The sequence below is a fragment of the Petromyzon marinus genome, chromosome 75, assembly GCF_048934315.1.
Source record: "Petromyzon marinus isolate PM22_M1 ecotype Great Lakes invasive population chromosome 75, UKy_Petmar_22M1.pri1.0, whole genome shotgun sequence".
Classification (NCBI taxonomy): Eukaryota; Metazoa; Chordata; class Hyperoartia; order Petromyzontiformes; family Petromyzontidae; genus Petromyzon; species Petromyzon marinus.
Window position 1 is genome coordinate 8,006,496 of NC_133741.1, and position 27,391 is coordinate 8,033,886.

The 27,391-nt window shown below is 51.7% G+C and overlaps 1 protein-coding gene and 1 long non-coding RNA gene across 3 annotated transcripts; both read left to right on the forward strand.

Moving 5' to 3' along the window:
* Positions 1–707: 707 nt before the first annotated feature.
* LOC142907172 (uncharacterized) lies at positions 708–24,736 on the forward strand. 2 transcript variants are annotated; one of them, XM_076056422.1, is made up of 9 exons: positions 708–799; positions 3,688–3,742; positions 5,909–6,011; positions 6,744–6,901; positions 18,205–18,343; positions 21,678–21,850; positions 22,616–22,676; positions 23,314–23,431; positions 23,778–24,736. In XM_076056422.1, exons 2-9 carry the CDS (start codon positions 3,737–3,739, stop codon positions 24,718–24,720), a joined length of 1,701 nt encoding a protein of 566 aa, XP_075912537.1. In that variant the 5' UTR covers positions 708–799; positions 3,688–3,736; the 3' UTR covers positions 24,721–24,736. The 2 variants fall into 2 exon arrangements, with proteins under 2 accessions (XP_075912537.1, XP_075912538.1); XM_076056423.1 differs by lacking the exons at positions 708–799; positions 3,688–3,742; positions 5,909–6,011; positions 6,744–6,901 and adding exons at positions 12,583–13,605; positions 20,504–20,579.
* Positions 24,737–24,750: 14 nt separating this feature from the next.
* LOC142907176 (uncharacterized) lies at positions 24,751–26,886 on the forward strand. Its single transcript, XR_012930863.1, has 2 exons — positions 24,751–25,046; positions 25,824–26,886. It is a non-coding gene; the product is annotated as an uncharacterized LOC142907176 (long non-coding RNA).
* Positions 26,887–27,391: the final 505 nt, after the last annotated feature.

Sequence of the window (27,391 nt, forward strand, 5' to 3'; positions counted from 1 at the left end):
CACACAGACACCTACACTCACCTCACACAAAGACGCACAGACTCACCTCACAGATAAATACAAACTCACCACACAGACACCCACAAACTCACCTCACACAGACACCCACAGACTCACTTCACACAGAGACCCACAGACTCACCTTACACAGAGACCCACAGACTCACCACACAGAGACCCACAGACTCACCACACAGAGACCCACAGACTCACCACACAGAGACCCACAGACTCACCTCACACAGACATCCACAGACTCACCTCACACAGAGACCCACAGACTCACCACACAGAGACCCACAGACTCACCACACAGAGACCCACAGACTCACCACACAAACTCACCACACAAACTCACCACACACAGACACACACAGAGACCCACAGACTCACCTCACACAGAGCCCCGTGTCGGCATCTTCAGGCTGAGTCGACCACGAGGAGGCCCAGTCAGGGTTCAGATTTTTCCCGCCATCGCCGCAATTCGCCACGACCGGAAGCGGAAGTAGAAGTTGGGGGTGGAGGTGGGGGGGGGCGCCCATAGACTCGGGGCGGAAGGCGGCTTCCGGGGGCGTGGTCTCGCATTGCCACGTCACTCGGAGGGGTGTGGCTGAAGGGGGCGTGGTCACGTCACTCGGACTCTGACATCACCGGTGACGCTGCAATCATCACGAGCTCCCTCGGTACGAGACTGGCGTGAAGGAGTCGGCAGGTTCTTAAACGTCAGCTGACTCAGCTTCATCATCGTCGTTTTTCAAACAACTTCTGTTGAAGCCATCCTAGAGAAACTTTTGACGAGGTGAGTTTTGTGGGTTTAGTGGTGAGCGTGTGGGTCCGTGTTGCGGGTTCGTGGTGAGTGTTGTGGGTCCGTGTTGTGGGTTCGTAGTGAGTGTTGTGGGTTCGTGGTGAGTGTGTGGATCCGTGTTGTGGGTTCTTGGTGAGTGTGTAGGTCCGTGTTGTGGGTTCGTGGTGAGTGTTGTGGGTTCGTGGTGAGTGTGTGGGTCCGTGTTGTGGGTTCTTGGTGAGTGTGTAGGTCCGTGTTGTGGGTTCGTGGTGAGTGTTGTGGGTTCGTGGTGAGTGTTGTGGGTTCGTGGTGAGTGTCTGGGTCCGTGCTGTGGGTTCGTGGTGAGTGTTGTGGGTTCGTGGTTAGTGTGTGGGTCCCTGTTGTGGGTTCGTGGTGAGTGTTGTGGGTTCGTGGTGAGCGTGTGGGTCCGTGTTGTGGGTTCGTGGTGAGTGTTGTGGGTGCGTGGTGAGTGTTGTGGGTTCGTGGTGAGTGTGTGGGTCCGTGTTGTGGGTCCGTGGTGAGTGTTGTGGGTTCGTGTTGTGGGTTCGTGGTGAGTGTTGTGGGTTCGTGGTGAGTGTTGTGGGTGCGTGGTGAGTGTTGTTGGTTCGTGGTGAGTGTTGTGGGTCCGTGTTGTGGGTCCGTGGTGAGTGTTGTGGGTTCGTGTTGTGGGTTCGTGGTGAGTGTTGTGGGTTCGTGTTGTGGGTTCGTGGTGAGTGTTGTGGGTCCGTGTTGTTGGTTCGTGTGAGTGTTGTGGGTCCGTTGTGAGTGTTGTGGGTCTGTGGTGAGTGTGTGGGTCCGTGTTGTGGGTTCGTGGTGAGTGTTGTGGGTTCGTGGTGAGTGTGTGGGTCCCTGTTGTGGGTTCGTGGTGAGTGTTGTGGGTTCGTGGTGAGTGTGTGGGTCCGTGTTGTGGGTTCGTGGTGAGTGTTGTGGGTGCGTGGTGAGTGTTGTGGGTTCGTGGTGAGTGTGTGGGTCCGTATTGTGGGTTCGTGGTGAGTGTTGTGGGTTCGTGCTGAGTGTGTGGGTTCGTGGTGAGTGTTGTGGGTCCGTGTTGTGGGTTCGTGGTGAGTGTTGTGGGTTCGTGGTGAGTGTGTGGGTCCGTGTTGTGGGTTCGTGGTGTGTGTGTGGGTCCGTGTTGTGGGTTCGTGGTGAGTGTTGTGGGTTCGTGGTGAGTGTTGTGGGTCCGTGTTGTGGGTTCGTGGTGAGTGTTGTGGGTGCGTGGTGAGTGTTGTTGGTTCGTGGTGAGTGTTGTGGGTCCGTGTTGTGGGTCCGTGGTGAGTGTTGTGGGTTCGTGTTGTGGGTTCGTGGTGAGTGTTGTGGGTTCGTGGTGAGTGTTGTTGGTCCGTGGTGAGTGTGTGGGTCCGTGTTGTGGGTTCGTGGTGAGTGTTGTGGGTCCGTGTTGTGGGTTCGTGGTGAGTGTTGTGGGTCCGTGGTGAGTGTTGTGGGTCCGTGGTGAGTGTGTGGGTCCGTGTTGTGGGTTCGTGGTGAGTGTTGTGGGTCCGTGTTGTGGGTTCGTGGTGAGTGTTGTGGGTGCGTGGTGAGTGTTGTTGGTTCGTGGTGAGTGTTGTGGGTCCGTGTTGTGGGTCCGTGGTGAGTGTTGTGGGTTCGTGTTGTGGGTTCGTGGTGAGTGTTGTGGGTTCGTGGTGAGTGTTGTGGGTCCGTGGTGAGTGTGTGGGTCCGTGTTGTGGGTTCGTGGTGAGTGTTGTGGGTCCGTGTTGTGGGTTCGTGGTGAGTGTTGTGGGTCCGTGGTGAGTGTTGTGGGTCCGTGGTGAGTGTGTGGGTCCGTGTTGTGGGTTCGTGGTGAGTGTTGTGGGTCCGTGTTGTGGGTTCTTGGTGAGTGTGTAGGTCCGTGTTGTGGGTTCGTGGTGAGTGTTGTGGGTCCGTGTTGTTCGTTCGTGTGAGTGTTGTGGGTCCGTGGTGAGTGTTGTGGGTCTGTGGTGAGTGTGTGGGTCCGTGTTGTGGGTTCGTGGTGAGTGTTGTGGGTTCGTGGTGAGTGTGTGGGTCCCTGTTGTGGGTTCGTGGTGAGTGTTTTGGGTTCGTGGTGAGTGTGTGGGTCCGTGTTGTGGGTTCGTGGTGAGTGTTGTGGGTGCGTGGTGAGTGTTGTGGGTTCGTGGTGAGTGTGTGGGTCCGTGTTGTGGGTTCGTGGTGAGTGTTGTGGGTTCGTGCTGAGTGTGTGGGTTCGTGGTGAGTGTTGTGGGTCCGTGTTGTGGGTTCGTGGTGAGTGTTGTGGGTTCGTGGTGAGTGTGTGGGTCCGTGTTGTGGGTTCGTGGTGTGTGTGTGGGTCCGTGTTGTGGGTTCGTGGTGAGTGTTGTGGGTTCGTGGTGAGTGTTGTGGGTCCGTGTTGTGGGTTCGTGGTGAGTGTTGTGGGTTCGTGGTGAGTGTGTGGGTCCGTGTTGTGGGTTCGTAGTGAGTGTTGTGGGTCCGTGTTGTGGGTTCGTGGTGAGTGTGTGGGTCCGTGTTGTGGGTTCGTGGTGAGTGTTGTGGGTTCGTGGTGAGTGTTGTGGGTCCGTGTTGTGGGTTCGTGGTGAGTGTTGTGGGATCGTGGTGAGTGTGTGGGTCCGTGTTGTGGGTTCGTGGTGAGTGTGTGGATCCGTGTTGTGGGTTCGTGGTGAGTGTTGTGGGATCGTGGTGTGTGGGTCCGTGTTGTGGGTTCGTGGTGAGTGTTGTGGGTTCGTGGTGAGTGTTGTGGGTTCGTGGTGTGTGGGTTCGTGTTGTGGGTTCGTGGTGAGGATGTGAGTCCATGTGAGTTCGTGGTGAGGATGTGAGTCTGTATTGGGAGTTCCTGGTGAGGATGGGGGTTCGTTGTGAGAATGGTGGGTTCCTGGTGGGGGGAATGTGGGTCAGTGGTGAGGATGTGAGTTCGTGTTGTGACTCTCTACATCATCTCCACCCCCCCACCCACACAGAGACCTTGGGGACTGCTGCGTGAGCGAAGCCACTCTGAGCATCAACACCATGCAGGTAACGCATGGGCCCCTACACTCGACTTACCAACACCACCCTCACATACCGACACCACCCGCACTTACCAACACCACCCTCACCAACACCACCCACACTTACCAACACCACCCTCACTTACCAACACCACCCTCACTTACCAACACCACCCACACTTACCAACACCACCCACACTTACCAACACCACCCTCACTTACCAACACCACCCTCACTTACGATCACCACCCTCACTTACCAACACCACCCACACTTACCAACAGCACTCACACTTACCAACAGCACTCACACTTACCAACACCACCCACACTTACCAACACCACCCTCACTTACGACCACCACCCACACTTACCAACACCACCCTCACTTACCAACACCACTCACACTTACCAACACCACCCTCACTTACGATCACCACCCACACTTACCAACACCACCCACACTTACCAACACCACCCACACTTACCAACACCACCCACACTTACCAACACCACCCTCACTTACCAACACCACCCTCACTTACCAACACCACCCTCACTTACCAACACCACACACACTTACCAACACCACCCACACTTACCAACACCACCCACACTTACCAACACCACCCGCACTTACCAACACCACACACACTTACCAACACCGCCAATACTTACCAACACCACCCACACTTACCAACACCACCCTCACTTACCAACACCACCAGTACTTACCAACACCACCCACACTTACCAACACCACCCTCACTTACCAACACCACCCACACTTACCAACACCACCCTCACTTACCAACATCACCAGCACTTACCAACACCACCCACACTTACCAACACCACCCTCACATACCGACACCACCCGCACTTACCAACACCACCCTCACCAACACCACCCACACTTACCAACACCACCCTCACTTACCAACACCACCCTCACTTACCAACACCACCCACACTTACCAACACCACCCACACTTACCAACACCACCCTCACTTACCAACACCACCCTCACTTACCAACACCACCCACACTTACGATCACCACCCTCACTTACCAACACCACCCACACTTACCAACAGCACTCACACTTACCAACAGCACTCACACTTACCAACACCACCCACACTTACCAACACCACCCTCACTTACGACCACCACCCACACTTACCAACACCACCCTCACTTACCAACACCACCCACACTTACCAACACCACCCTCACTTACGATCACCACCCACACTTACCAACACCACCCACACTTACCAACACCACCCACACTTACCAACACCACCCTCACTTACCAACACCACCCTCACTTACCAACACCACCCTCACTTACCAACACCACCCTCACTTACCAACACCACCCACACTTACCAACACCACCCTCACTTACCAACACCACCCTCACTTACCAACAACACCCACACTTACCAACACCACCCTCACTTACCAACACCACACACACTTACCAACACCACCCACACTTACCAACACCACCCACACTTACCAACACCACCCGCACTTACCAACACCACACACACTTACCAACACCGCCAATACTTACCAACACCACCCACACTTACCAACACCACCCTCACTTACCAACACCACCAGTACTTACCAACACCACCCACACTTACCAACACCACCCTCACTTACCAACACCACCCACACTTACCAACACCACCCTCACTTACCAACATCACCAGCACTTACCAACACCACCCACACTTACCAACACCACCCTCACTTACCAACACCACCCACACTTACCAACACCACCCACACTTACCAACACCACCATCACTTACCAACACCACCCTCACTTACCAACACCACCATCACTTACCAACACCACCCTCACTTACGAACACCACCCACACTTACGAACGAGCTTCCATGAAATATGTATTTGTTTGACATCGACTTGCAACTCGCACTCGCGATCCGAACCTGGGAACGATCCTCCGCCAGATGTAGTGAGTGTGTTTGTGATGCCCGTACACTACTCTGTGGCACCACGGTGGCTAGGAGATGTTAACAACCTCACTTTGTATACAGGAGGTCGTGGGTTCGACCCCGGCACTAACGCCTACTGTTCACGTGAAGTCTGTGTGTGTAGAGGAGCCTACTGCAATATTGTTTTTGTGTGTGTGTGTGTGCGTGTAGACGAGCCAAGCTGCAGCGAGAAGGAGGGAGGGAGTCTGTGGCAACACGTGGAGCGCGCTGTCCGCAGCCGGCACCGGACCTATCCGCTGTAAATCGCCTCGAGGTGAGAACAGCAGTGAGCGGAACGTGGCCACGGTGAATGGGGGGGAAGTCACTACCGCCATTTTGCATGGGGGACTTCACGGTGGCCATGTTGCATAGGGGTCTTCACGATGGCCACGTTGCATGGGGGATGTCACGGCAGCCATTTTGCATGGGGGACATCACTATGGCCATGTTACGTGGGGGATTTCACGGTGGCCATGATGCATGGGGGTCGTTAGAGTGGCCATGTTGCATGGTGGACTTCATTGCGGCCATTTTGCAAGGGGGACTTCATTGCGGCCATGTTGCATGAGGGATGTCATGATGGCCATGTTGCATGGGGGACTTCATTGTGGCCATTTTGCAAGGGGGACATCATTGCAGTAATGTTGCATAAGGGATGTCATGATGGCCATGTTGCATGGGGGATATCACAGCGGCCATGTTACATGGGGGTCGTCATGGTGGCCATGTTACATGGGGGACTTCATTGTGGCCATTTTGCAAGGGGGACTTCATTGCGGCCATGTTGCATGAGGGATGTCATGATGGCCATGTTGCATGGGGGTTGTCATGGTGGCCATGTTGCATGGGGGACTTCATTGTGACCATTTTGCAAGGGGACTTCATTGTGGCCATGTTGCATGAGGGATGTCATGATGGTCATGTTTCATGGGGGCCTTACCTGGCATGTAAACAAAACAGAGATAGTTCAAAGTTTAAGCTGTTGTTGTTGTTGTCACGTGTTTAGCGATCCTGGAACTCTTTGGACCTCAGCTGAGTCATCGCCAAAAGCTGGAGCTGGCGGCCATGAAACAAATTTTGTTCTTCACTTTGGACAAGGTCGGCAAACCCCGGGGCGGCAACAACAACGACGGCTACGACGACGATAACAACAACTACATCCCTGTGAGGCTCACAGAGACACAGAGACACCCACAGAGATACCCACAGAGACACCCACAGAGACCCACTCCCATTGAGACACCCATAGAGACCCACAGAGACACCCATAGAGACCGACAGAGACACCCACAGAGACACCCACAGCGACCCACTCTCATTGAGACACCCACAGAGACCCACAGAGACCCAAAGAGACACCCACAGAGACCCACAGAGACCCACAGAGACCCACAGAGACCCACAGAGACCCAAAGAGACACCCAAAGAGACACCCACAGAGACACCCACAGAGACACCCACAGAGACACCCATAGAGACCCACAGAGACACCCACAGAGACACCAATAGAGACCCATAGAAACCCACAGAGACCCAAAGAGACACCCACAGAGACACCCACAAAGACACCCACAGAGAGCCACTCCCATTGAGACACCCAGAGACCCACAGAGACACCCACAGAGACACCCAGAGACACCCACAGAGACCCACAGAGACACCCATAGACACCCACGGAGACACCCACAGAGACACCCACAGAGACCCACTCCCATTGAGACACCCATAGAGACCCACAAAGACCCACAGAGACCCAAAGAGACACCCACAGAGACATCGATAGAGACCCACAGAGACCCAAAGAGAAACCCACAGAGACACCCACAGAGACACCCATAGACACCCATAGAGACACCCACAGAGACCCAAAGAGACACCCACAGAGAAACCCATAGAGACCCACAGAGACCCAAAGAGACAGCCACAGAGACACCCACAGAGACACCCACAGAGACACCCACAGAGATCCACAGAGACCCAAAGAGACACCCACAGAGACACCCACAGAGACCCACTCCCATTGAGACCCACTCAGGCACCCAAAGAGACACCATTAGACACCCACAGAGCTTTTTGTTGGGTTAGAAGGCACGAGTATAAATGTGCAATGGTTAAACCTGCCACCACCACCAGACACAGACAGTCGGTTAAGGTTTTGTGCTACGGGTTTCTGGGGGTCTCTGTGGGTCTCTAATGATCTGTGTGAGCCTTGATTGGTCTGGGTGTCTGTGGGTCTCTGTGGGTCTCTCGGGATCTGGGTCTCTGTGCACGTGTAGTGTTGTGGATTCAGGAGACGTCGGAGTCGGTTCTTGGAGGCAACACTGTTCATTAAACTACCTCGCTCGGCAGTACAGTCCCAGTACACTCAGGGTTACTGTCCTCTACACCTAGGGTTAACGTGCCCTAACACAGGGCTACACTCAGGGTCCTCCTACACCACTGTCTAGAGAGGGTACTGCCTCTGGGCTAACGTGCCCTATAACACAGAACTACACTCAGGGTCCTCCTACACCACTGTCTAGGGAGGGTACTGCCTCCGGGCTAACGTGCCCTATAACACAGGGCTACACTCAGGGTCCTCCTACACCACTGTCTAGGGAGGGTACTGCCTCCGGGCTAACGTGCCCTATAACACAGAACTACACTCAGGGTACTCCTACACCACTGTCTAGGGAGGGTACTGCCTCTGGGCTAACGTGCCCTATAACACAGGGCTACACTCAGGGTCCTCCTACACCACTGTCTAGGGTGGGTACTGCCTCTGGACTAACGTGCCCTATAACACAGAACTACACTCAGGGTCCTCCTACACCACTGTCTAGGGAGGGTACTGCCTCCAGGCTAACGTGCTCTATAACACAGGGATACACTCAGGGTCCTCCTACACCACTCTCTAGGGAGGTACTGCCTCCGGGCTAACGTGCCCTATAACACAGAACTACACTCAGGGTCCTCCTACACCACTGTCTAGGGAGGGTACTGCCTCTGGGCTAACGTGCCCTGTAACACAGGGCTACACTCAGGGTCCTCCTACACCACTGTCTAGTGAGGGTACTGCCTCCGGGCTAACGTGCCCTGTAACACAGGGCTACACTCAGGGTCCTCCGGCTATGGGTGCCTAGGGGGGAGGCCGTTCTAACTCGGCCCTAGCCACGGTTCCGAGTTCCGACCACTGACCCACTGGACGCGGCCCTCACGAGGACGTCAGGGGACCAGGGGTTCCCGGAGTCTCACGGCCGAGCCGCACAAAGTCCCCCGGCCCTGCTAAGGGCAGCGGGGGCTAGGGGGGTCTCCTATCTAGCTGGGCTTGGGCCTTCCTGTCTAGCTGCTGGTCTTAGGCTTTCGGTCTTCAACTGGTCCAGATCGACCTGGGGAGGTCCCCTTTGATGCCCCTTGCTCCATCTATGGCGCCGCCACACATCGCTTTAAAGTTATTTCGCACCGTTATGTCGCGAACTTTGGCCAATCCACTCACGACGACGAGGACGTCGGCCGCGGTGGCCAGAAGATGTTAGCTCCCTCGCCCGGTGTGCAGGAGGTCGTGGGTTCGATACCGGCCCTGACACCCGCTGATGCCGCTGTTGTTAGCTGTTGCGTATGCGGAGCTTACGTCTCGATCTCTCTCCTCGTGGGTGGCGTGGATTTCTTTCCGCCGGGGTCCTCCCTCCGTCGTTTTTCCTTAGAGACATTTAGAGACGACGTCACCGCACATTTAGAACCCACGGGCCTCATCATTGCCACACGGTGGTAATGATGAGGCCACTTCGTTGAGCTACGGTTTGCGATGGCCAGGTCGCTTTTGAGATAGAAGAGCTACATAGGCAGTTCAAGTGGTGGGGTCTTTAACAGCGTAACAATAGGCTGTACCATTTCTGTAAATAAAAACACAACCTTGTGGTGAACATGCAAACAAAAACAGGCTCTGGTAATAAGTGGCATTGCCTTTGACACTAATTGGTCTGCACCAGAGAGAGCGTCCTTCTTTAGGCCCTAGTCTCACAACCTGTGTCTCACTACCCAGTGTCTCACTACCCAGTGTCTCACTACCCAGTGTCTCACTACCCAGTGTCTCACTAGCAGTGTCTCACTACCTGTGTCTCACTACCCAGTGTCTCACTACCCAGTGTCTCACTACCCAGTGTCTCACTACCTGTGTCTCACTAGCAGTGTCTTACTACCCAGTGTCTCACTACCTAGTGTCTCACTAGCAGTGTCTGACTACCCAGTGTCTCACTACCCAGTGTCTCACTAGCAGTGTCTCACCACCAGTGTCTCACTACCAGTGTCTCACTACCCAGTGTCTCACTAGCAGTGTCTTACCACCAGTGTCTCACTACCAGTGTCTCACTACCAGTGTCTCACTAACAGTGTCTCACTACCGAGTGTCTCACCACCAGTGTCTCACTACCCAGTGTCTCACCACCAGTGTCTCACCACCAGTGTCTCACTACCAGTGTCTCACAACCTGTCCCACTACCAGTGTCTCACCACCCGTGTCTCACTAGCAGTGTCTCACTACCCAGTGTCTCACTACCCATTGTCTCACTACCAGTGTCTCACTACCCAGTGTCTCACTAGCAGTGTATCACCACCAGTGTCTCAGTACCAGTGTCTCACTAGCAATGTCTCACTACCAGTGTCTCACTACCAGTGTCTCACTACCCATTGTCTCACTACCAGTGTCTCACTACCAGTGTCTCACTACCCAGTGTCTCACTACCAGTGTCTCACTACCCAGTGTCTCACTAGCAGTGTCTCACTACAAGTGTCACACTACCTGTGTCTCACCACCCAGTGTCTCACTACCCAGTGTCTCACTACCAGTGTCTCACTACCCAGTGTCTCACTACCCAGTGTCTCACTACCAGTATCACACCACCCAGTGTCTCACTACCAATGTCTCACCACCAGTCTCACTACCCAGTGTCTCACTACCCAGTGTCTCACTACCCAGTGTCTCACTACCAGTGTCTCACTACCTGTGTCTCGCCAGCAGTGTCTCACCACCAGTGTCTCACTACCCAGTGTCTCACCACACAGTGTCTCACTACCCAGTGTCTCACTACCCAGTGTCTCACCACCAGTGTCTCACCACCAGTGTCTCACTACCAGTGTCTCACTACCCTCTGTCTCACTACCCAGTGTCTCACTACCTGTGTCTCACTACCAGTGTCTCACTACCAGTGTCTCACTACCCAGTGTCTCACTACCCAGTGTCTCACTACCTGTGTCTCACTAGCGGTGTCTCACTACCCAGTGTCTCACCACCAGTGTCTCACTACCCAGTGTCTCACTACCCAGTGTCTCACCACCTGTGTCTCACCACCTGTGTCTCACTACCCAGTGTCTCACTACCCAGTGTCTCACCACCAGTGTCTCATTACACAGTGTCTCACTACCCAGTGTCTCACTACCCAGTGTCTCACTACCAGTGTCTCACTACCTGTCTCGCCAGCAGTGTCTCACCACCAGTGTCTCACTACCCAGTGTCTCACCACACAGTGTCTCACTACCCAGTGTCTCACTACCCAGTGTCTCATTACCAGTGTCTCACCACCAGTGTCTCACCACCAGTGTCTCACTACCCAGTGTCTCACTACCCTGTGTCTTGCTACCCTGTGTCTCACTACCCAGTGTCTCACTACCTGTGTCTCACTACCAGTGTCTCACTACCAGTGTCTCACTACCCAGTGTCTCACTACCCAGTGTCTCACCACCAGTGTCTCACTATCCAGTGTCTCACCACCTGTGTCTCACCACCTGTGTCTCACTGCCCAGTGTCTCACTACCCAGTGTCTCACCACCAGTGTCTCACTACCCAGTGTCTCACCACCAGTGTCTCATTACACAGTGTCTCACTACCCAGTGTCTCACCACCAGTGTCTCATTACCAGTGTCTCACTAGCAGCGTCTCACTACCTGTGTCTCACCACCTGTGTCTCACTGCCCAGTGTCTCACTACCCAGTGTCTCACCACCAGTGTCTCACTACCCAGTGTCTCACCACCAGTGTCTCATTACACAGTGTCTGACTACCCAGCGTCTCACTACCAGTGTCTCACCACCAGTGTCTCACTACCAGCGTCTCACTACCCAGTGTTAGATGGATAAACGCAAAAAGGCGAACAACCCCCCCCAAGTTTTAACATCATTCGGCCTTCTTGGGTCCGTCGGTAAAGTCGCGTAGATAGGTTCAAAGACAATAATAAAAGTAACGGGAAGACGACCGCTTGCGTTGCGATGGAAACGTCGGAGTTTTCCGTTATCTTTGATTATTTCCTTTGAGCCTATCCACGTGGTGGCTTTACCGACGGACCCAAGAATGTGAATTCCTGCAGTCACGAAAGCTTCAAGTCAAGCAGCGTTCGGCAAGTTTAACGCAACATTTAAACGTTTCCGCGATCCGATACCCGAGCAAAAACAAACCTTCGTGGTGGAGAATGGCGGTCGTGGAATCCCCGACTGCCGCCGTCGCCGCCACCACCTAGCGTCAGGCGCTCCGTTCGCGACGGCTCTGACCACCGGCCTCCGCCTCCTCCTCCTCCGCCTCCCTAGGTCCGCAAGGAACAGCTTCAGTACCGCTACGAGGTGCAGAAGAAGATCGGCAAGGGAGGCCAGGGCCTGGTGCTGCAGTGCCTCGACCACAAAACCAAAACGCTCGTGGCCGTCAAGATGCTGTCGATGGCCTCGCGGTGAGCCGGGAGGGCCTTCCGCGGTGGCCCGCGATTCTCGGGAAATAATCATCAAATGATCGGAGGCACCGCCGTGAAACTGCCACCAACTGTGGACTCGCCGACAAAATACTAACTGCCGTAAAACTTCTGCTAACTATAAACTAACAAAATACTAACTGCAGTAAAACTGCTGCTAACTATAAACTAACAAAATACTAACTGCCGTAAAACTGCTGCTAACTATAAACTAATAAAATACTAACTGCCGTAAACCTGCTGCTAACTATGAACTAACAAAATACTAACTGCTGTAAAACTGCTGCTATGAACTAACAAAATACTAACTGCCATAAACTGCTGCTAACTATAAACTAACAAAATCTTACTGCCATAAAACTGCTGCTAACTATAAACTAACAAAATACTAACTGCCATAAAACTGCTGCTAACTATAAAACTCACAAACAAAATTTTACCGCCGTAAAACTTACTGCTAAATATCAACTAACTCACTAAATAATAACCTGCCGTAAGACTACTGCTGTGAATCAAAGTTAACCAACAGAATAATAACTGCCGTACCACTATTGCTAACTACAAACTAACAACAATCGCCATTGGCCACTAGGTGGCGGTGACGTCACCACGTTGCTTCTGCCAGGCCATGTGCACCTTGAGGCTACGTGAAGTGTAACCAACAGACCTATGGAGACCCACAGAGACACCCACACAGAGATACCCACAGAGACACCCACACAGAGACACCCACAGAGACACCCAGACCCACACAGAGATACCCACACAAAGATACCCACACAGAGACCCACAGAGAGCTACAGAGACACCCAGACCCACAGAGACACCCGGACCCACACAGAGACACCCACAGAGACACCCACACAGAGTCACCCACGCAGAGACACCCACACAGAGACACCCACACAGAGAGTCACCCACACAGAGTCACCCACACAGAGTCACCCACACAGAGTCACCCACGCAGAGTCACCGTCATCAATTTCGCGACCTTCCACCTCCCGCTCCACAGCCCCTCGATAGCGGCCTGCCAGAGAAGGGAGCTGAAGATGGCCAAGGAGCTGCAGGGCAGGGCCAGCGATGAGCGCTACGGAGTCATCCGGGTCCTCGACACGTTCCAATTCCGCGGGCACAATTGCCTCGTCGTCGAGCTCTTGAAGTACGCGAACCTCCGCTTACCCCCACCCACCCACCCACCCCACCCACCCCACCCACCCACCCACCCCGCCCACCCACGTGCGTGTCCATTGCTCCGCTCGATGGTTTCTTTATTTCGGAATTAATATTGATTTAACGGTTAATCAAGCAACTCAATTCGTCGATTTATCACTTTGAATGAGTTTCACTCGCAGGGCTGTCGCGACCAATGTCATCCTTAATAGGTTTGGTTTGTTTTTTGGGGGGGGTTGGATCGCGTAAATGCATCAATGTCGTGTCGTGAAATCCGCCACCACCCGACACGGCCGACTAGTAAGGGTTCAGTGATGAAGGTTTTTTTGTGGATTAGATCGCCGTTATTTATAAACGTGTCGTTAACCCTCCACCACCCGACATGGCCAATCGGCAAAAATAAAGTGTCACGTTGACAAAAGGCAAAATTCGTTCACTGCTTTAGCCCACCGGTGTGTTGAAGAGTGAACCCACAACGTTTACAGCTTGTTGTCACGCAGACAGAACGTGGCAATTCGTTGGGGTCATCCTGGATTCAAGACTGAATTTTGAAGGGCACATTGATTATATTGGTAAAAAGACAAAAATAAAAGATTGGTTTTCTGTATCGACACAAGCACTGCTTACCCACCAATGTTCCGTTTGGAATTGATGAAAGCTACCATACCGCCTCTACTTGACTACTGTGACATCGTGTATAAATCAGCCCCAAGTACTGTACTGAAGAAGCTTGATTCCATCTATCACTCGGCCTTAAGATTGACATTGAACTGCCCGTATAGGACTCACCACTGTGATCTCTACATTGGGTCAAACTGAACATCTCTTAATGTTCGACGGATTGTGCACCAGATATTATTCATTCACGATGTACTTACGAAAAAATCCGCAGACTACCTGCTGGATCTCCTCTCTGCTTCAAAGAACAAATTTGACCTAAGGTCTTCGCTCATTTACCAGCTTTCACATTCCCTATTGCCGTGCAAATACTGGAGGAAGGGCCTTTGCTATCGATGCAAAGGCCCTGCCAATAAACTGCAACTTGAATCACTGCTTATGAGATCTTCACTCAAAACTGCTCTAGAGGAGTTGTACACCCCTAGCTGCCACTGCTATTCAGTGGCCTAAAATAAAATAAAATGTTTCGCTCCGGATGACCGCTGCAAAGTATTATCTGTATTTTGATTTAGCGTGCTGATCTTAAAGGTGCATTTTAAAATGTGATACTCCGACCGATGCTCCTGCTATTGTGGAGTGACTCATGCAGCCAGCTATGGCTCTAGGGTTTGGTGGTACATGTTGTTTATGTAGTTTATTGTAAAAAAATTCGGTCACAGTTTCTATGATCACTGTTACATTGCTTTTATGACTTTATTTTGGTGATTCTGAAAACGTTTTTTTTTGGTTTGGACATGTTTGTTTTGTTGTAGTACGGCGTTAGACTGACGGCCTTAATCTAAAGTTGTCTTGTGGTTGTTGTTTGACTTTGCATCCCACACTGGGATTTTTGCACGCAGCGTTGGTGGTGTGCACGGTGCTTTTTCTGGAATATTTTTGCTGTTTTTTCCCCATGGATTTTCTGTTTTGCACAGTCAACACACACAAAGTCACCTTAAGATGTTTTTCTTGGTCGTGTTTTTGGTTTTTGTTTGTTGCGGTTGCACCCGATTCAAGAGCCGGATGGCTCACGGGGCTATACCAAAATAAATGAAACTGAAACTAGTGTGTAGTGTAAAGTGTAGTGTATAGTGTAGTGTATAGTGTAGTGTAAAGTGTAGTGTGTATAGTGTAGTGTGTAGTGTATAGTGTAGTGTATAGTAGTGTGTAGTGTATAGTGTAGTGTGTAGTGTAGTGTATAGTGTAGTGTACAGTGTAGTGTATAGTAGTGTGTAGTGTAGTGTAAAGTGTAGTGTGTAGTAGTGTAGTGTGTAGTAGTGTATAGTGTAGTGTACAGTGTAGTGTATAGTAGTGTGTAGTGTAGTGTAAAGTGTAGTGTGTAGTAGTGTAGTGTATAGTAGTGTAGTGTATAGTGTAGTGTATAGTGTAGTGTATAGTAGTGTAGAGTGTAGTGTATAGTGTAGTGTATAGTGTAGTGTATAGTGTAGTGTATAGTGTAGTGTATAGTAGTGTGTAGTGTAAAGTGTAGTGTATAGTGTAGTGTATAGTGTAGTGTACGTTACATGTTTTTGTTTATTATTTTATTGTTTTATATTTTTATTATTTTATTGTTTTCCTTCTACTACGCGGGGGTGACTTTACCGAAAGAACCAAGAATAATAATTTTATTGTTTTACAATAATTTAATTGTTTTATATTTTTATTATTTTATTGTTTCCCTATCTACGTGGTGGTGACTTTACCGAAAGAACCAAGAATAATAATTTTATTGTTTTACAATAATTTTATTGTTTTATATTTTTATTATTTTATTGTTTCCCTTCTACGTGGCGGTGACTTTACCGAAAGAACCAAGAATAATAATTTTATTGTTTTACAATAATTTTATTGTTTTATATTTTTATTATTTAATTGTTTCCCTATCTACGTGGTGGCGGTGACTTTACCGAAAGAACCAAGAATAATAATTTTATTGTTTTACAATAATTGTATTGTTTTATATTTTTCTTATTTTATTGTTTTCCTATCTACGTGGCGGTGACTTTACCGAAAGAACCAAGAATAATAATTTTATTGTTTTACATTAATTTTATTTTTTATATTTTTATTATTTTATTGTTTCCCTATCTACGTGGCGGTGACTTTACCGAAAGAACCAAGAATAATAATTTTATTGTTTTATATTTTTATTATTTTATTGTTTCCCTATCTACGTGGTGGTGACTTTACCGAAAGAACCAAGAATAATAATTTTATTGTTTTACAATAATTTTATTGTTTTATATTTTATTATTTTTATTGTTTCCCTATCTACGTGGCGGTGACTTTACCAAAAGAACCAAGAATATGAATCCCTGCAGTCACGAAAGCTTTAAATCGAAAAATCACTAAACTATAAACTATTTTTATTTTTCTATTTAAAGCTTTCGCGACTGCAGCTATTCATATTATTGGTTGTTTCGGTAAAGTCACCGCCACGTAGATAGGGGAAACAAAAAAATAATAAAAATATAAAACAATAAAATTATTGTAAAACAATAAAATTATTATTCTTGGTTCTTTCGGTAAAGTCACCGCCACGTAGATAGGGGAATAATAAAATATATAAAACAATAAAATTATTGTAAAACAATAAAATTATTGTAAAACAATAAAATTATTATTCTTGGTTCTTTCGGTTAAAGTCACCACCATGTATTTACTTATCTACGTGGCGGTGACTTTAACCGAAAGAACCAAGAATAATAATTACATAGGGAAACAATGAAAATAATCAAATATATATAAACAATAAAATTCCCACGACGTTTCGACCGCAACGCAAGCAGTCATCATCAGGTGCGAAATCCAACGGCAAGAAACATTTTAAAGGAGTGGCGCTTTGTGTTTATTTATTTTTAAACGTTAGCACCACGGAGAGCGATTTGACAGTTTGTTTAGATGGACGCAGGAAGTCCTCGCGATTCAACGGAAACGCTCCCCACGAATTACACGTTCAATTTTTTTTTTAAATATATATAATATAGTAATAAAATATTTCCACTGAAAGGTTAGTGAGAAAATTATGAAATGATACATTATTAATAGGTGGGTAATGATGCAACACAAAAAAATAACGCGTGATAAGATGGTAATAAAATGACGGAACAATTGTAAAACAGCAACGAGGATATTGTGATGAAATAAAAATATACCGCTCGTAGAAATCAAAATCGTGAAACGCTGATAATAAAGCAATAATGAAAATAATGCGTTGATTAAATTGCGATGAAATCGTAGCGATAAAACGATGGTGACAAAATAATAAATTATTCTTAGTTCTTTCGGTAAAGTCACGTTGAAGGGAAACAATAAAATAATAAAATATACATAAAAAAATAAAAAATATTGTATAAAAATAATTGTATTAAAAACATTTTTTTAATTGTTTGATATATATTTTATTGTTTCCCTTCAACTTGACTTTACCGAAAGAACTAAGAATATGAATTACTGCAGTCATGAAAGCTTTAAATAAAAAAATTATAAAATAGTTGAAATTACAATAAAATCATTAAATCATTATATTCTTGGTTCTTTCGGTAAAGTCACCACGTTGAAAGGGAAACAATAAAAACTATAAAAATATATATACACGTAAAACAATAAAACTCTCACGACGTCACTTTACCGAAAGAACCAACAATATGAATCACTGCCATTCACGAAAGCTTCAAATAGAAATTTAACGAAATCACCGTCGTAAAATACTCAACGTCGTTTTGTGGGCGTTGGCTCCGTCAGCGCAAGCAGTGGGGCGTGGCGAGGCCGCGGATGAACACCGGCGGAGCGACGAGGCTTTACACCACCCCCCCCCAACCCCCCCGCAAAACTAACCAAGTGGTACAGTCCGTTTGGGGCCCTGCGGACGTCATCGGAACGGCAAAGGGGTTTTTATTTAACGTCGTCGTTGTTGTCGTTGTGGCCTCAGGAGGAGCCTCAAAGACGTCGTGAGAAAAGGGAGCGCCGGGCGGATCTACCCGAGGCGTCTGAGGGAGTACACCGGGGCCATCCTCGACTTCCTGCTGTACGCCAAGGGGCGGGGCGTCGTCCACGCGGACATCAAGCCGGTGAGCGGGGGGCGGGCCGCGGTGGTGGCCACCTCCCGCCGGGGCGCTTGCTCGGCTGGCGCGGAGGCGGCCACCCCCGGGGCCCACGGTCGACCCGCGGGGGGGGTCGACCGTGGGCCCCGTCCGTCTGTGGGTCTCTGTGTGGGTCTCGATGAGTATGGGTCTCTGTGGGTCTCTGTGTGAGTCTCTATGAGTATGGGTCTCTGTGAGTCTCTATGAGTATGGGTCTCTATGAGTATGGGTCTCTGTGGGTCTCTATGAGTATGGGTCTCTATGAGTATGGGTCTCTGTGTGGGTCTCTATGAGTATGGGTCTCTGTGGGTCTCTATGAGTATGGGTCTCTGTATGTGTCTCTATGAGTATGGGTATCTGTGGGTCTATGGGTCTCTATGAGTATGGGTCTCTGTAGGTCTGTATGGGTCTCTATGAGTATGGGTCTCTGGGTGTGTATGGGTCTCTATGAGTATGGGTCTCTGTGTGTCTGTATGTGTCTCTATGAGTATGGGTCTCTGTGGGTCTATGGGTCTCTATGAGTATGGGTCTCTGTAGGTCTGTATGTGTCTCTATGAGTATGGGTCTCTGGGTGTGTATGGGTCTCTATGAGTATGGGTCTCTGTGTGTCTGTATGTGTCTCTATGAGTATGGGTCTCTGTAGGTCTGTATGGGTCTCTATGAGTATGGGTCTCTGGGTGTGTATGGGTCTCTATGAGTATGGGTCTGTATGGGTCTCTGTGTGTCTGTATGTGTCTCTATGAGTATGGGTCTCTGTGGGTCTGTATGGATCTCTGAGTATGGGTCTCTGTGGGTCAGTATGTGTCTCTGTGGGTCTGTATGGGTCTCTATGGGCCTGTTGAAACACGTGTTTAGAGTGTTTGGCTGCTGTGATAAATGTCCATGCGATGATGATGCTGCTGCTGATGATGCACATGATGATATCAGCCACTTGGTTGAGCTGCTCTCATTACGTGATGGCCAGGTCGTGTCTGATGAAAGAGCTTCACAGCAGCTCTGCCGGGCCCTTACACCCTGATAGTGAAGTAAAAATAGGTTTTGTGGTTTCTTAAAACGACTTCGAACGGCAACACAAGCGATCTTGATCAGGTGTAAAAAGTAACAAATCACGGAGGTGAATACAACAAGAAGATGAGAGACGAGAATTCAACACAGCTAAGAAAAAAATCACGCGAAGCACAACCATCTTCTTTGGTTCTTTCGGTAAAGTCACCAGGTAGAATGAGAATAAAATAATAAAATAACACGATAAAATTCTCACGACGTTTCGGCCACAACGCAAGCGGCCGTCTTCAGGTGAAAGGTACGGACCTGTCGGGACGACAGAGCTTCAATAAACGATGTTAAGATTCGTAGCGACTTTTAAGCTGGTTGGGAGAAGTCGCTACGAATCTTAACATCGTTCATTGAAGCTCTGTCGTCCCGACGGGTCCGTACCTTTCACCTGAAGACGGCCGCTTGCGTTGTGGCCGAAACGTCGTGAGAATATTATTGTGTTTTTTTATTTTATCAATTTATTATTTTAGTCTGATTCTACATGACTTTACCGAAAGAACCAAAGAAGATGAATCCTTGCAGTCACGAAAGCTTTAAATAGAAGCACGACCAGTCAGGCCAACAACACAGTTAGACACTTACCTGGCGAACCACGAAATTTAACACTCTTCTGAAATTCGTGGTCCACCAGGTAAGTGTCTAACTGTGTTGTTGACCTGACTGGTTGTGCTTCACGTAATGTTTTTTCCTAGGTTTGTTGAATTCTCGTCTCTCATATTCTTGTTGTATTTACCTCCGTGATTTGTTTTTTTTACTTTACACCTGATGAGGATCGCTTGTGCTGCGCGTCGAAACGTCGCGATTGATTTATTTCAATATAATTTTACGGTATTCCTACACACGTGACTTTACCGGAAAAAAACAACGAGCGATTTACACGGTCACGAAAGCTTTAATTCTTCATTGACTTCGAACGGGTCTCAGGCACGTGGCCCGTGTCACAAGTCGGGGTGGGGGGTGGGGCGGGTGGGGAGGGCTGCCCGTGTGGGTGTAAATGCGTCACCTCGCGTGATCGACCCACTGCTGGCTGGACGCTCCTGCCGTAACCTCCGAGCGTGGAATCCCTTCCCCCGTCTCTGCTCTTTGTTCCAGGACAACATTCTGCTCACCGCGGACGGCAAAGTGAGGGTCAACGACTTCGGATGCAGCTTCTACCTGAAGTATAAAAGTGAGCGAGTGGGGCTTTTGCGTGCGTGGAGTTTTATATATATATATTTTTTGCTCGGGGGTTATCTCGCGTCAACGTCATTGTTGCGTTTGTAATTCTAGACTTGAAGCTTTCGTGACTGCAAGGATCCATACTCTTTGGTTCTATTCGGTAAAGTCACGTAGGTAAAAAAAATAAAACAACAAAAATCACGACGTTTCGGCCACAACACAAGCGGCCTTCATCAGGTGAAGGGACCAGGTTGTCTGGAGGACAGCGCTGGAGTGGAACACAGCCACGCTCAGACCGCGGACCTTTAAGCTGTGTGCGAGGAAACAAAGTGCCTTGACAAAGGAATTAGCATAACAAATTAGCATTTGATTGGCCGACTTAGCATAGAGGTGGTGTACGTGCGGGTGCACATACCGGTTGGCGCGAGACAGCCTGATCCCTTCACCTGATGAAGGCCGCTTGTGTTGTGGCCGAAACGTCGTGATTTTCGTCGTTTTATTTTTTTACCTACTACGTGACTTTACCGAACAGAACCAAAGAGTACGGATCCTTGCAAGTCACGAAAGCTTTAAATCTAGAAATGCAAACGTTGTTTTGAATTGGAATTAAGAAAGTCAAGCCAGGTCGCGTCCTTTAAGCCGACAGAACACCTAAAGTGTAGCCAGCCGGTGAGGTTCAGCGTCACGCGGGCGGGACGCGGCCAATCGATTCGTCGCTTGCACAGCGGTAACCGGTGCGCTGGAGTTGTAAACCTGCTACGACGTTTACAATTCGAGCGCTTGCAGCCGAGCATCATCATCATCGTCATCATCATCGTCATCATCATCATCATCGTCATCATCATCATCGTCATCATCATCATCGTCATCATCATCGTCATCATCATCGTCGTCATCATCATCAGCGGGCGGGCAGCCAGAGTACGCGGTCCAACCCGAAAAAAAACACTCGCCATCCGCCGTGACGTATCGGTCGCAGAAGCCGACCACGCGTTTAACCGACCGAAGGAAAAAACTGTTCCACCCGCGTCGCTGTTGACGGAGGGACCACTTTGTAGTCATCGTTGTCGTCGTTGTTGTCGTCGTTGTTGTTGTTGTTGTTGCTCAGCCCAAACCGTGGGCGGGACGTTGCCCTACATGGCCCCGGAGCTGCTGCTGGGCTACCGTGTCACCTGTGCCGTGGACATGTGGGCCCTGGGCTGCACCGTGGCCGAGTTGGCCACCGGCAAGGTGCTCTTCAATTCACATACCTACAAAGACCACCTGCACTGCTGCATCGAGGTACGGGCGGGTGGGTGGGTACGGTGGGTATGGTGGGTGGGTACGGTGGGTATGGCGGGTGGGTACGGTGGGTACGGTGGGTGGGTACGGTGGGTATGGCGGGTGGGTACGGTGGGTACGGTGGGTCTGTATGGTGGGTGAGCGGGCGGGCAGGTCTCTATGGGTACGGGTCTCTGTGGGTCTGCACAGAGACCCGTACTCATAGAGACCCCGTAAAGACCCACAGAGAACCATACTCATAGAGTTGTATCCCTCCCACAGCCACAAACACCAGCGAGGAATATCCAAACTGGTCCTGGGCCTCTCGTAGGTTGAGTCAGCCTCAAACGAGTACCTGGCGTAGCGGTGTGTAGTAAACATTTTATACTGGGGGAGACAAAGGTGGCCGGGCGTGGCGCTGGGCACCCACCCCCTCGTGTGCCGTTCCGGCCTTCATAGGTGCCGCTCGCTACTAGCAGCGCTTGCCCCAGCGATGAGATGAGGCTAATACGTGGAGTGGGGGGATTGTTGATTTTGTACACAGTGCTGGCCTTCGTAGGTGCCGCTCGCTACTAACAGCGCTTGCCCCAGCGATGAGATGAGGCTAATACGTGGAGGAGGGGATTGTTATCTTTGTACACAGTGCTGGCCTCCACACGAGCTGCCTCCGGCACTACTCACCGCTGACTGACGGCACTTGCCCCAATGGGCCCGCTGAGGCTACACCGGCTGTAACTGTCCCCCCCGCCTCCTCCTCCTTTTGTCTTCGTCCGAAATCGTGCGCAGATGCTGGGCATGCCCCCGAAGAAGATGGTGGACGAAGCCCCTTACAGGAAAAATTACTTTGGTGAGTTGAAGGGCTCGGGCAGGCCGGCGCTAGCGATGTAACCCATTCCGTTTTGTTAGGTGGGGTGGGGGGGGGTGGTGGCAGTGAGGCTCTTATAGGGGTGGGTGGGTGGGTGGGTGAGAGGGTATGTAGGTGGGGTGAGTGGGTGTGTAGGTGGATAGGAAGGTGGGTGGTTAAGTGGATGAGCGGGTATGTAAGTGGGGTGAGTGGGTGTGTAGGTGGATAGGAAGGTGGGTGGTTAAGTGGATGAGTGGGTATGTAGGTGGGGTGAGTGGGTGTGTAGGTGGATAGGAAGGTGGGTGGTTAAGTGGATGGGTGGGTGTGTAAGTGGGGTGAGTGGGTGTGTAGGTGGATAGGAAGGTGGGTGGTTAAGTGGATGAGTGGTAATGTAAGTGGGGTGAGTGGGTGTGTAGGTGGATAGGAAGGTGGGTGGTTAAGTGGATGAGTGGGTATGTAAGTGGGGTGAGTGGGTGTGTAGGTGGATAGAAAGGTGGCTGGTTAAGTGGATGAGTGGGTATGTAAGTGGGGTGAGTGGGTGTGTAGGTGGATAGGAAGGTGGGTGGTTAAGTGGATGAGCGGGGTGTGTTGGCCACGTGGTGGTTGGTGACTCTGCGCGCGTCTCTCTGTCTCTCTGCAGACTCTGAGGGACTCCCCGACAACCTGTCCAAGCAGAGGCTACCGGGAAGTCTCCCCCTGGACCGCGCCCTGCGGGGCCGTCACCCTCAGCTGGTGGACTTCGTCAGCCGCTGTCTGCAGTACGAAGCACGCTCACCCCCTCGCTCACCCTCTCGCTCACCCCCTCGCTCACCCCTCACTCACCCCCCCGCTCACCACCCCATACCTGTCAACAGCTTATCGGTGCCCTGCCTCGCTGCAGACCCAATTTCAGAACTCATCGGTCACCCCCCGTGCCCCCTCATAAATCTCAGCGTTCATCCTACAAAGTCCCATCGCAAGGGAGAAACACAAACACAAATGTACACGAATTTGTTTTTGTTGCTGCCCGAATTGAAACGGTTGCACTGTCAAATCATCTCACCATGCCCCTCTCACCACGTGTGCGCCTCCTCCCTCCCTCCCTCCCCGTGTCCCTCCCAACAGATGGGATCCGAAACTCCGGATGACGCCTAAGAAGGCGCTGGCTCACTGCTGGCTCCAAACCATCATCACCACCACCACCACCACGAGCAGCACCCCCACCACCAGCAGGGCCACGCCCACCACCAGCAAGGCCACGCCCACCGCCAGCAAGGCCACTCCCACCGCCAGCAAGGCCACTCCCACAGCCAGCAAGGCCACGCCCACCGCCAGCAAGGCCACGCCCACCGCCAGCAGGGCCACTCCCACCGCCAGCAGGGCCACTCCCACCGCCAGCAGGGCCACTCCCACCGCCAGCAGGGCCACTCCCACCGCCAGCAGGGCCACGCCCACTGCCAGCAGGGCCACTCCCACCGCCAGCAGGGCCACTCCCACCGCCAGCAGGGCCACTCCCACCACCAGCAGGGCCACGCCCACCACCAGCAGGGCCACTCCCACCACCAGCAGGGCCACTCCCACCGCCAGCAGGGCCACTCCCACCGCCAGCAAGGCCACCCCCACCGCCAGCAGGGCCACCCCCACCACCAGCAGGGCCACCCCCACCACCAGCAGGGCCACCCACACCACCAGCAGGGCCACCCCCACCACTAGCAGGGCCACCCCCACCACTAGCAGGGCCACCCCCACCACTAGCAGGGCCACCCCCACCACCAGCAGGGCCACCCCCACCACCAGCAGGGCCACCCCCACCACCAGCAGGGCCACCCCCACCACCAGCAGTGCCACTCACACCGAGGCCACCCCCACCACCAGCGAGGCCACCCCCACCCACACTGAGGCCACCCCCACCACCAGCGAGGCCACCCCCACCCACACCGAGGCCACCTCCACCACCAGCGAGGCCACCCCCACCACCAGCGAGACCACCCCCACTACCAGCGAGGCCACGCCCACCACCAGCGAGGCCACCCCCACCACCACCGAGGCCACCCCCACCGCCAGCTAGGTCACACCCACCGCCAGCGAGGCCACCACCAGCGAGGCCACCCCCACCACCTGCCAGGCCACGCCCACCGCCAGCGAGGCCACCCCCACCACCAGCGAGGCCACCACCAGCAGGGCCTCCCCCACCACCGCCACCACCACTCCCATCATCATCTACATCCGGCCCATCACCATCAACTGGGCCACCACCAGCAGCTGGGCCACCACCACCACCACCATCCGGGCCACCACCACCAGCTGGGCCGACACCACCAGCTGGGCAACCACCACCATCAGCAGCAGCGGCGGCACCACTCCTGTGCAGGGCTCTGCAGCTGCTGAGCCACGGTGAGCCTCTCTCTCTGTGTACCTTGCCTGGTACGCAGGAGGTCGTGGGTTCAACCCTGACCCTGATGAGATGTTAACTACCTCACCTGGTACACAGGAGGCCGTGGGTTCGATCCCGACCCTGATGAGATGTTAGCTACCTCGCCTGGTACGCAAGAGGTCGTGGGTTCGATCCCGACCCTGATGAGATGTTAACCACCTCGACTGGTACGCAGGAGGTCGTGGGTTCAATCCCGACCCTAATGAGATGTTAACTACCTCGCCTGGTACACAGGAGGTCGTGGGTTCAATCCCGACCCTGATGAGATGTTAACTACCTCGCCTGGTATACAGGAGGTCAGGGGTTCGATCCCAACCCTGATGAGATGTTGACTACCTCGCCTGGTACGCAGGAGGTCGTGGGTTCAATCCCGACCCTGATGAGATGTTAACTACCTCGCCTGGTACACAGGAGGTCGTGGGGTCGATCCCGACTGACGATGCCTGGCTGCTGCTGCTGTATATTTGCAGTCTGCGTCTCTCTCTTTCTCTCATCATCATCACGGTGGCTAGGAGATGTTAACTCCCTTGCCTGGTACGCAGGAAGTCGTGGGCTCGATATCATCACGGTGACGATGATGATGATGATGACGATGATGACGATGACGACGATGATGATGATGACGACGACGACGATGATGATGATGACGACGATGATGATGATGACGATGATGATGACGATGATGACGATGATGATGATGATGCGCTGCTGTGGTGCTGCTGCCTCTCTCTCCACAGAGCGGAGCCGGAGGAGAAGCTCCAATCACCATCGCCGTCATCATCACCATCATCATCGCCATCGTCATCATCACCGCTCACCACCGTGGGCCCAGCTGTGGCAGAAGCCTGATGAGAGGACGCCAGAACTGATACCGAGATTGGACTGGACACCACACTCACCACCGTCACCACACTTACCACACTCACCACCCACACTCACCACACTCACCACACTTACCACACTCACCACCCACACTCACCACACTTACCACACTCACCACCCACACTCACCATACTTACCACCCACACTCACCAGACTCACCACACTCACCACCCACACCACCCACACTCACCACCCACACTCACACTCACTACACTCACCACCCACACTCACCACCCACACAACACTCACACTCACCACACTCACCACCCACACTCACCACCCACACTCACCACACTCACCACCCACACTCACCACCCACACTCACCACACTCACCACCCACACTCACCACACTCACCACCCACACGCACCACCCACACGCACCACCCACACTCACCACACTCACCACCCACACTCACCACCCACACAACACTCACACTCACCACCCACACTCACCACCCACACTCACCACACTCACCACCCACACTCACCACCCACACTCACCACCCACACTCACCACCCACACAACACTCACACTCACCACCCACACTCACCACCCACACTCACCACACTCACCACCCACACTCACCACCCACACTCACCACCCACACTCACCACCCACACTCACACTCACCACACTCACCACCCACACTCACCACACCCACCACACTCACACTCACCACACTCACCACCCACACTCACTACCCACACTCACCACCCACACTCACCACCCACACAACACTCACACTCACCACCCACACTCACCACACAATGGACTACAGCTTGCCTAGCCACGCGCGCGTGTGAAGAGTTAGGATAGAGATATTATAAATAAGTTATAATGTAATCATGTGTACATATATATCTAGACATTTGTTTGATTATCGATTGTTGTTAATAAATAAGCGGACTCAACATAACGTTGCAATTGTGTTTGTTGTGGCGAGTTGCTGCTGCCTGGGTCTAAGGTGACTTGGGTTCAGATGTTGACTACCTCGTCTGGTACGCAGGAGGTCGTGGGTTCGATCCCGACCCTGACGAGATGTTGACTACCTCGCCTGGTACGCAGGAGGTCGTGGGTTCGATCCCGACCCTGACGAGATGTTAACTACCTCGCCTGGTACAGAGGAGGTCGTGGGTTCCATCCCGACCCTGACGATGCCTGCTGCTGCTGCTGTATTCGAAGTCTGCCCAGCTCTGTGTCTCATCAGCAGAAGCAAGAGACAGGCTCTGCTTGAACCAATGGTGGTAAACTGCCCAGGTGTTTGTCGTCAGATGCACCTAGCCTGGCACAGCAGTACAACCCATGGCACCCGCTGCGTCTGTCCCGTGACCTCCTCCTGCACCTAGCCTGGCACAGCAGTCAACCCATGGCACCTGCTGGGTCTGTCACGTGACCTGCCAGCAGCGACCCTTTGACACTTC

Excerpts from the sequence above, each read along its gene's own strand:
- LOC142907172 (XM_076056422.1), top strand. Across the intron at positions 18,344-21,677 it reads TCCACGCGGACATCAAGCCG|CCCAAACCGTGGGCGGGACG; the intron begins GTGAGCGGGGGG and ends GTTGTTGCTCAG. Across the intron at positions 22,677-23,313 it reads TTACAGGAAAAATTACTTTG|ACTCTGAGGGACTCCCCGAC; the intron begins GTGAGTTGAAGG and ends GTCTCTCTGCAG.